Source organism: Bombina bombina, chromosome 9 (assembly GCF_027579735.1).
Source record: "Bombina bombina isolate aBomBom1 chromosome 9, aBomBom1.pri, whole genome shotgun sequence".
NCBI classification, from domain to species: Eukaryota; Metazoa; Chordata; class Amphibia; order Anura; family Bombinatoridae; genus Bombina; species Bombina bombina.
Window position 1 is genome coordinate 219,473,706 of NC_069507.1, and position 10,379 is coordinate 219,484,084.

A 10,379-nucleotide genomic window follows, 5' to 3' on the forward strand; every position below is an offset into this window, starting at 1 on the left:
TTCGCCAAACTTCTTCCCTGTTTGTCGTTTATTCTGGACAGAGGAGAGGTCAAAAAGCTTCTGCTACCTCTCTCTCTTTTTGGCTTCGTAGCATAATACGTTTAGCCTATGAGACTGCTGGACAGCAGCCTCCTGAAAGAATTACAGCTCATTCCACTAGAGCTGTGGCTTCCACTTGGGCCTTTAAGAATGAGGCCTCTGTTGAACAGATTTGCAAGGCTGCAACTTGGTCTTCGCTTCATACTTTTTCCAAATTTTACAAATTTGACACTTTTGCTTCTTCGGAGGCTATTTTTGGGAGAAAGGTTCTTCAGGCAGTGGTTCCTTCTGTATAATGAGCCTGCCTATCCCTCCCGTCATCCGTGTACTTTTGCTTTGGTATTGGTATCCCAGAAGTAATGATGACCCGTGGACTGATCACACATAACAGAAGAAAACATAATTTATGCTTACCTGATAAATTCCTTTCTTCTGTTGTGTGATCAGTCCACGGCCCGCCCTGTTTTTTAAGGCAGGTACATATTTTTTAAATTATAATTCAGTCACCACTACACCCTTGGTTTCTCCTTTCTCGTTGGTCTTTGGTCGAATGACTGGAGGTGACGTAGAGGGGAGGAGCTATATAGCAACTCTGCTGGGTGAATCCTCTTGCACTTCCTGTAGGGGAGCAGATAATATCCCAGAAGTAATGATGACCCGTAATGATGACACAACAGAAGAAAGGAATTTATCAGGTAAGCATAAATTATGTTTTTTAATGTTTAATGGAACAAACTTTATGCTGATCTGTAATTGACTTTTTTGCACCTTGAGAATTAATTTATACAAGGATGTTTTGTCGGCTAACTATTGTTGCTTTGAGGGACACTGTTCTGTAATGCCTGCATCCCCAGTGATTGTTTATTCCAGCTGCTTAGAATAAAAATAATATTGGAAATTTCTCCTTTAGGTTTATTGTTGCAATTAAAATAGCTGGTTTTGCTCTTTGGCTTAAAGTTAAAGTAAATGTTCACCCAAACAAATAATGTAATGGATTCCTCATTTAACACTCTATGCAGTCGCTAACTTTTTTTTTTAATTCATTATTATTTCTTATATAGTTACTATTTTTAGACCGTACCATCTTTTATGTTCCTCCAACCCCCCCCCCCCGCGCTCATTTCCTCGTCTAGCTATATTTCAAGTAAGAGCGGTTCCACTCACTCTTACGTGTTCATCCGTGCGCGCTCCCGTGCAGCTACATCCATTGCGCATGCGTTAAAATATAAAATTCTAATTGATCCGATGTAACTATTTGCGATCGCGTTTGCCTGTTGTGGACAATGGGCATGAGTAGTTTAAGTTGGGGGCGTGAAGTGAGGATATTAAGACGCCACTGGGGGACCAATAAGAATAGTAAAGATGATATTCGTCATTTCTAAATAAAAAAAAATTTGGGATCCGGACGGAGAGACGGTGAAATAAATATTCAGATTGAAAGGTACCATTATAAGTTTATTCGATCATATAAAAAAAAATAATAATTAAAGTCTAGTTATTTTTATACGTAGTTTGTGTTGCGGCACGGAGGTGCTTCATACTTTACTTTCACTTTAAGTATTGGCCTTTGTGTGTAGAAAGAGATAAAATAAACAGACCTGCTCTTCCTGCAGACTCAGCCCATTTGAATGAAGTCATGTTTTTAAGAACAATGCATGGTGGCTACCATGAGCAAAACCAGCTATATTAAATACAAAAAATAAACATATACGAGCAATTTCCCATACAGTTAATACTCTGCAGCTGGTGTAACAAGCCATAGGGATCACATTAAAGGGACAGTCTACACCAGAATTTTTATTGTTTAAATAGATAAATAATCCCTTTATTACCCATTCCCTAGTTTTACACAACCAGCACAGTTCTATAAATACACTTTTTACCTCTGTGATTACCTTGTATCTAAGCCTCTGCAAACTGCCCCCTTATTTCAGATCTTTTGACAGACATCCATTTTAGCCAATCAGAGCTGGCTCACTTGAACTCCACGTGCATGAGCACAGTGTTATCTATATGACACACATGAACTAACATCCTCTAGTGGTGAAAAACTGTCAAAATGCCCTGAGAGAAGAGGCAGCCTTCAAGGGCTTTAAAATTAGCATATGAACCTCCTAGGTTGAGCTTTCAACTAAGAATACCAAGAGAACAAAGCAAAATTGGTGATAAAAGGAAAATTGTTTAAAATTACATTCTCTATCTGAATAATGAAAGTTTTTATTTTGGACTAGACTGTCCCTTTCAAGAGAAACAAATGTTATAGAATGACTGACTCATTATTTTAACTTTTGTGATTAAACATGATGTTTGTGTAATTTATCAAGTAGATATTAATCCAGGTTATTCATTGTTTCCCTGCAGGCTGTCTGTATGTCATTGTAGAATATGCTGCCAAGGGGAACCTGCGTGAGTTCCTCCGCGTCCGGCGTCCTATAGAGATGGAATATTCATATGAAGGCAACAGGGTCCCCGAAGAGCAAATGACATTCAAGGACTTGGTATCGTGTACCTACCAACTGGCCAGAGGCATGGAATACCTAGCATCCCAAAAGGTAGGTGGTGCAAGTACATGTGCAGTTAAAGGGACACTGGGCGATAGCACTGCAAACTCATTATCTACTTACAGGTCAATAAAGGGACCTTAAAGCCAACTTTTTATATAAATTCCCAATCAAACACTCCATTGCTAAAGACTTGTATACAAAATGCGCAACTCTGCCGTTGTGGGCCCCAATTCAGGCTAGTTTTAAATGAGTTGGTGCACTGCTCTAAGCAATCACAGTATAGTATGAAGCGAGGTCAGTAAATTTGCAGCAGCATTTTGCAGCAAAAGTTAGTTTTAAGATCTTGAGCTTCAGCCTTTCAAGAGTGCATTGAACAAACACAATTTTTAGATACTTTTTTAGATACAGAAAAAAAGTTACTTTTTAAAATTAATTAAAGGGACATAAACCCATACGTTTTATCTTTCATGGTTCAGATAGACCATACAGTTTTAAACAACTTTATAATTTACTTCTATTATCAAATTTCCTTCGTTTTTTGTTGTTGTTATTCTTTGTTGAAGAGCAGGAAAGTAAGCTCAGGAGAGTGCACGTGTCTGCAGCACTATATGACAGCAGTTTTGCAACAATCTTATACATTAGCAAGAGCACTAAATGGCAGCACTATTTCCTGTCATGTAGTGTTTCAGGCATGTGCGTGCTACCTACCCATATATCTCTTTATCAAAGAATAACATGAGAACAAAGCAAATTTGATAATAGATGCAAATTGGAAACTTTTTTTTTAAATTGTATTCTTTATCTGAAAGAAAAATGTGGGTTTCATGTCCCTTTAAATGAATTCATTAATGGGGAATTACATTTTTAATTTAATGTCAATATAAGAATGTTTTATTTATTTTGTAAATAATTTGTGTATTAAACCCTTGGATGCCTGAGATTGCTCATGCTGCCCTTTTAAAACCAAGGGTTTAAGTGTTGCACTTGATCACATTGGATATTTTGGGTAGATTAGCGCTAACAAAGAGTTGAAGTCTGGCTTTGCTATGGGGTATAGTGTTCCGTGCTTTATCTTGTTTCTTTGTATTTAGTGTATACATCGGGACCTCGCTGCCAGGAATGTGCTGGTCACAGAGAGTAACGTCATGAAGATCGCTGACTTCGGCCTGGCGCGCGATGTTAATAACATTGATTATTATAAAAAAACAACAAACGTAAGTCTTCTTTATATATTATGCCAGGTATCAGCTGTACAGACCCTCGGATACTTTATATCTGTCCATGTGTCATGCTGTCACCTTTGGAGGGGGTGGTGGAGCCATTTGGTTTAGTTTACACTCATTTAAATTTACCCTAATCTTTTCTCCCCAAATGATCCATTTTACCTGCTGGATTGTATTAAATTGTTTACAAATAGATTCTTTGCCTTTTTTCAGCATTTGATGTAGTTGATTTTGCCAGTGGTATCCCTACCTATACTGTCTGAAAGCTTCTATACTTAAAGGGACAGTCTACACCAGAATTTTTATTGTTTTAAAAGATAGATAATCCCTTTATTACCCATTTCCCAGTTTTGCATAACCAACACAGTTATAATAATATACTTTTAACCTCTGTGATTATCTTGTATCTAAGCCTCTGCAAACTGCCCCTTTTTTCAGTTCTTTTGACAGACTTGCAGTCTAGCCAATCAGTGCCTGCTCCCAGATTACTTCACGTGCGCGAGCACAGTGTTATCTATATGAAATATGTGAACTAACACCCTCTAGTGGTGAAAAACTGTTAAAATGCAATCTGAAAGAGGTGGGCTTCAAGGTCTAAGAAATTAGCATATGAACCTCCTAGGTTAAGCTTTCAACTAAGAATACCAAGAGAACAAAGCAAAATTGGTGATAAAAGTAAATTGGAAAATTGTTTAAAATTACATGCTCTGAATCATGAAAGTTTATTTTGGCCTAGACTGTCCCTTTAAAGGGACATGAAACCCAACATACAATATTAAACAACTTTCCAATTTACTTCTAGTATCAAATTTACTTCATTATTTTGGTATCATTTGTTGAAGAAGCAGCAATGCATTACTGTTTTCTAACTGAACAAATGGGTGAGCCAATGACAATTGATATATATATATATATATATATATATGCAGCCACCAATCAGCACCTAGAACCTAGGTTCATTGCTGCTCTTGAGCTTTCCTATATAAACCTTTCAGCAGAGAATAAAGTAAATGAAATAGAAGTAAATTGGAAAGTTATTTAAAATTGTATGCTCTGTCTAAATCATGAAATAATTTGTTTTGGGTTTCATATCCCTTTAAATATTGGATTTAGAGAAGCTTTATAAACATAGCCATCAGAATATATTACACTCCCAGTGGGGGATTAGATACAATTTTCATTTCTTTTCTCTTACTATTGGGCTGTGGTAAACAGCCAGATAATATAAAGACAAATGTGTGTGTGCAGAGAAAGTGATAAAATAAAGAGATCTGATTTCCCTGCAAGAACAACCTATTTTATTGAGTGGTGGTTTAAAAAGAACAAGAAAAATCTATTTCATATACAAAAATAAACCATAAGAAGACATTTCTCATACATTTTATACTCTGCAGCTGGTATACAAAGTCATTGGAAACGCATTAAAGGGACAGTCAACACCAGAATTGTTGTTGTTTAAAAAGATAGATAATCCCTTTATTACCCATTGCCCAGTTTTGCAAAACCAACACAGTTCTTAAAATACACGTTTTACCTTTGTAATTACCTTGTATCTAAGCCTCTGCAGACTGCCCCCTTATTTCAGTTTTTTTGACAGACTTGTATTTTAGCCAATCAGTGCTGGCTCCTCTGTAAATTCACGTGTGTGAGCTCAATGCTATCTATATGACACACATGAACTAACGCCCTCTAGTGGTGAAAAACGGTCAAAATATATTGAGCTTAGAGGCGGCCTTCAAGGTCTAAGAAAATAGCATATGAACCTCCTAGGTTTAGCTTTCAACTAAGAATATCAAGAGAAAGAAGCAAAATTGGTGATAAAAGTAAACTGGAAAGATGTTTAAAACTGCATGCCCTATTTGAATCATGAACTTTTTTAATGGACTTGACTGTCCCTTTAAGGGAAAAACTATTTTACTGTATACTGTCCCTTTAATGTTAGAGATTTGCTTTAGACATGGCGGCAGCAATGCCCTTATTTCTGGCCATTTTTAGGACCTTTCTATGTCATTTCTAAACACCCATCAATTTTAAAATTCTGCATCTTATATTTGTGTATTTTTAACAGTTTAGATGTAAAAAATAAATTAGGTAATTTAAAGGGATGTGAAACCAAAAATATGTATTTCATAATTCAGATAGAACATGTGATTTTAAACAACTTTCTAATTTACTTCTATTATCATTTTTTTTGTTCTCTTGGTATCTTTTGTTAAAAAGCAGGGAGGTAAACTCAGGAGCATGCACGTGTCTAGAGCACTATATGGCAGCAGTTTTGTAAGAATGTTATCCATATGCAAGACTAGAGGGCAGCACTATTTCCTGCCATGTAGTGCTCCAGATTCCTACCTACTAAGTATTTTTTCAACAAACAGTACCATGGGAACAAAGCCAATTTGACAATAAAAAGTAAATTGGAAAAAAATAATTGACAAAATAACATTTTTGGGTTTCACATCCCTTTTAATAACCTGTCAATCAAGTGCCCTCCTTTCTTTCCGCTTTCTGCTCTGCGGTTTTGTGCTGTTTATGATCTGTTGTTTGTTGGTTTTGTGCGTTTTGCAGGGACGACTTCCTGTCAAGTGGATGGCTCCTGAAGCTTTGTTCGACAGAGTTTACACTCATCAGAGTGATGTGTAAGTTAATTCTGATGCCTGGATCTTGTACATAAAGCGCAGAGTTTTAAAAAGAAATTGTACCCCAACAAAAATGTGACAACTATATTTGGTTTTCAGATGTATAATCGCCCTAAGTTAGGCTCTTCTTACAGTGCTGTCTCATATATAATGCTGAGTGGCACAATATGTTGGTCTTACAGTTAGTGTGTTTTTTGGTCAGCAGACATTTTTGTTGTCATTTTATAGGTAAGAGGATCTTTTAACAAACAAAACCACCTTTTTCATATTAAAGAGCAACAGTTAAAGCGACAGTATACACCAATTTTCATTTAACTGCATGTAATAGATACTGCTATAGTGAAGAACTGATATAAACATCCAGTATAAAACCTTTTAACAACTTACTTAGAAGCTCATAGTTTAGCACTGTTGATGAGGTTAGGCTGGGACATCCACTGAAATTGGCTGAGAAAGCAGGAAGTGCAGAGGCTCCCTCTCCCCTGTATATGAAAAGACCCATTACACAAACAGAAGCAATCTGAAGTCTCTATACATCGGTATACATCTCAAACATTGGGGCTTGGTTAGGAGTCTGAAAATCAGCATAATGTTATTTAAAAATCAGCAAAACTGTACATTGTTACATAGACACTCCCAGATGGGCTATATAAATGGATCATCTACAAATATTTATTTCAAAGAAAAATCTAGTGTATAATGTCCCTTTGACATTTTTCATGCTGATCTATAATATCAAAGCTATTTAGTATTGTAACTCGACAGAAAATGCAAATGTTGTGCATTTGGAATCTCTACCGATCCGTTCAATCTACATTTTTATTGGTTATACAAAGACAAACCACTACCAAGTATAAAAATAGTAGTGATTAATATAATAGTAGTATTATATCTCTCTCCTATAGTTTAATTTTATATTAACTTGATATTTAACAGCTGGTCGTTTGGTGTGCTGATGTGGGAGATTTTCACCCTTGGTGGGTCGCCTTACCCTGGGATACCTGTAGAGGAACTTTTCAAGCTGCTTAAAGAGGGACATCGGATGGACAAGCCAGCCAACTGCACCAATGAACTGTAAGTATCTTCTTAAAGGGACACTGTACTGTAAAATGTGTTTAAATTGTTTACATTTAGCTCCTTTAAATTTATTTTGTCATTTTAAAGATACAGTAGCTGCTTTTGTCTGTTGAAACTGCCACCTATAATGAAAATTTTAATACTGCAGTAATAGTATTAAAAAAAAATAAAAGTATGCAAACAAGGGGCAGCGCAAGAAATCAACCTCCCAGTGAGAGAACCCAGCACATTTTAAACAGTGTTCCTGCAGGAACTTTATACAATTAACTTTTATCAGCTGCGTGCCAGAGTACATTGTCTCTTATGTTTTGTCATTATTTGTGGTAATCCTACAAAGCTGTGTGATAGTCTCTCTGCATTGTCATTATATTTGCTTAGATTCTGATACTGTTAATCTTTGCAGTATATCTCACCGTTATATGATAATTTAAACAGACAAAATAAAACTTTTATAATTCCAGTTTACATCTGTTAGCAAAATTTCCTTTCTCCCTCAGTATCCTTTGTTAAAACGTATCTCTGTTCATTGAGAGCATACTTAAATAGGCCCAAGAGTGTCTTGAGCATTATACGCATATCATTGTCGCAAATACCGTTACTATAGAGTCGGAATACCTCAGTATGCTCTCAATGTAGGGAACTAAGTTTCAACAAGGAAGAATACGGAGATAAATAGGAGCTAAGTTACTTAATTACTGCATCCCATGTCTAAACTCTCTTGTGTGTGGTCTTGTCAGGTATTTGATGATGAGGGATTGCTGGCACGCTGTACCTTCACAAAGACCCACCTTCAAACAACTGGTGGAAGATTTGGATCGAATCCTCACATTAACAACCAACGAGGTCAGTTGAATCCATTTATGTGACACTAATGATCTACTGGAACTTATCAAGTTTTATACATAAGTGCTGTATTTAACGAAACAGGATTCTTTGCTCTCGGTTTATGAGTATTTAGAAGATTGTGGTCTTATATTATATTATTATTATGCTTTATTTGTGAAGCGCCAGCATTTTCCGCAGCGCTGTCCATTAGAAATATCCCTGTAGTATTAAGATGTCATTATTGTTTATTTCCCAGTAATAGTGTTTAGGCATTTAAAGTAGACAATTGGGCACAAGCCTCGAAAGACCTGGTTATTTATTTATGGACTAAGGACCATGTACTCATTTCTTTCCCAAGAATTTGTTTATTCACTTTGTATTTTCTGTCTTGTGCAGGAATACCTGGACCTCAGTGCCCCTTTGGAACAGTATTCCCCAAACTTTCCAGACTCTTCATGTTCTGCTTCTTCCTCCGGTGATGACTCTGTGTTTTCACCTGACCCAACACCCCATGATCCCTGCCTCCCCAAATTCCAGCACGTAAATGGCAGTGTGAAAACATGAGGAACCCTGCGTTCTGCAGCCCCTTAAAAAACTGTTGACTAACTTGGCATTTTCTGCAGAACGCAGGGGAATAGAGACTTCCGTGGAAGAGAACAGAGTGGGCAGACCCGAACGTACTTATCCCGCTACACCAGGCGTGGGCATCAAATGGCAGGAGCTGAACACAGATCACAGCTGGCAAAGCTATGCACAGTGACAGCCTGGATAACGTGCTTTGCTAATGGGAGACAGGAGAATATTTTATTTGTGTTAAATCAGATTCCTCCATCACTAAAGGATGGCTTCTCTCGGACTCAAGGCTAATGAGATTACTTGCCTTTATTGTTAATTTTGTAATATTTTGAGCACTCCTTATTCTTATCACTCCTTTACCAGGGCACATTGTTGCTTCTGACTACAAATGTAAATATATTCCAAATATTTTATAAATATATATTATATATTTACAATGAATTATTTTTTGTATTGATTTTGAAAAATTAAAAAAAAAAAACAAAAAAAAAAAAAAAAAAACACACACACACAAAATCCCTTCCATGCCGTATTGTGTCCAGGACGTCTCCGGCAGGGAACGGTTTTAGTAACGAGATTTTGCGTTCCGTTTTGAACTAACAAAGGAAATGTGGAATCTCAATGTGTACACTGCGTTTAAAGAAGATATCCTTTTTTTTATTATGTCCCATTATTATTTATTAGTCCCTTTTGCACCCTGAGATCAGTGATTCGTTATTGAATAATTGCATTTTTAACAGCTCTGGTGTCAAGTATGTGAGAGTTATGGATTAAAAGCAGTGGTACTGTGTCAAAAGACAAAAGCTACTTAGTCCTTATTGTAAAAAGATTTATATGCTATTTATGCTATTGAATCAGAAATGGAAAGAGTCTTATTAAAAAAAAATAGTCTATTTCTTTCCAATGCAAATGGGAGTGTAAGTTTTGTAAATGAAAACAAAAATAACCTGAATTTGTAAATAAAAATGTTTTGGTACTCCGTGAAATGCATTTTGTCGCTATTGTATTATATGTGTGCTGCAAAGATATCTGTAAAATGCTAGCGGACAGAACTGGAATTTCTTGAATATCGGGTATATCGTTCTCCTAAAAAATTGATGTAATATTACATACAAGCAAAAACAGTGGTTTTATGCTGCTATAGGCCCAGACAAATGTACTTTCTTACAAAAATGTGGTGTGAACGGAAATGGGAGATTCTTAGGCTTGATGACAAATACTTAATACAGTAGTTAGAGCATACTTGGCTGTTAATCACTGTTCTTTTGTTACAGTTTACAGGACTTTGTAAATCAAGAGCAGTTCAGTGATATGTCTGGTAGAATCCATGTACCTTGTCTTCTTTGCAGTTTCCAATCACGGACAGATGGGAATGACAATGTGATCTGTACTAAACAATCACTTTGTAGAATGTTGCAGGTTAAAGTACATTTCCTCATTACTCTTCAAAGCAATTTTACAGCAAAAGAAACTAACAAAGCAAAGCATGTCTGCATCAT

General features: G+C 36.3%; 1 protein-coding gene across 6 annotated transcripts in view; it reads left to right on the forward strand.

Moving 5' to 3' along the window:
• FGFR2 (fibroblast growth factor receptor 2) overlaps positions 1-9,866 on the forward strand; it is a 157,447-nt gene extending 147,581 nt beyond the window's left edge. For all 6 annotated transcript variants that reach the window (XM_053692646.1, XM_053692649.1, XM_053692647.1 and 3 more), the window contains 6 exons: positions 2,401-2,591; positions 3,635-3,757; positions 6,332-6,402; positions 7,339-7,476; positions 8,217-8,322; positions 8,701-9,866. In XM_053692646.1, the coding sequence (XP_053548621.1) occupies positions 2,401-2,591; positions 3,635-3,757; positions 6,332-6,402; positions 7,339-7,476; positions 8,217-8,322; positions 8,701-8,868 (797 nt within the window). In that variant the 3' untranslated portion in view covers positions 8,869-9,866. The remainder of the gene's footprint in view (positions 1-2,400; positions 2,592-3,634; positions 3,758-6,331; positions 6,403-7,338; positions 7,477-8,216; positions 8,323-8,700) is intronic.
• Positions 9,867-10,379: the final 513 nt, after the last annotated feature.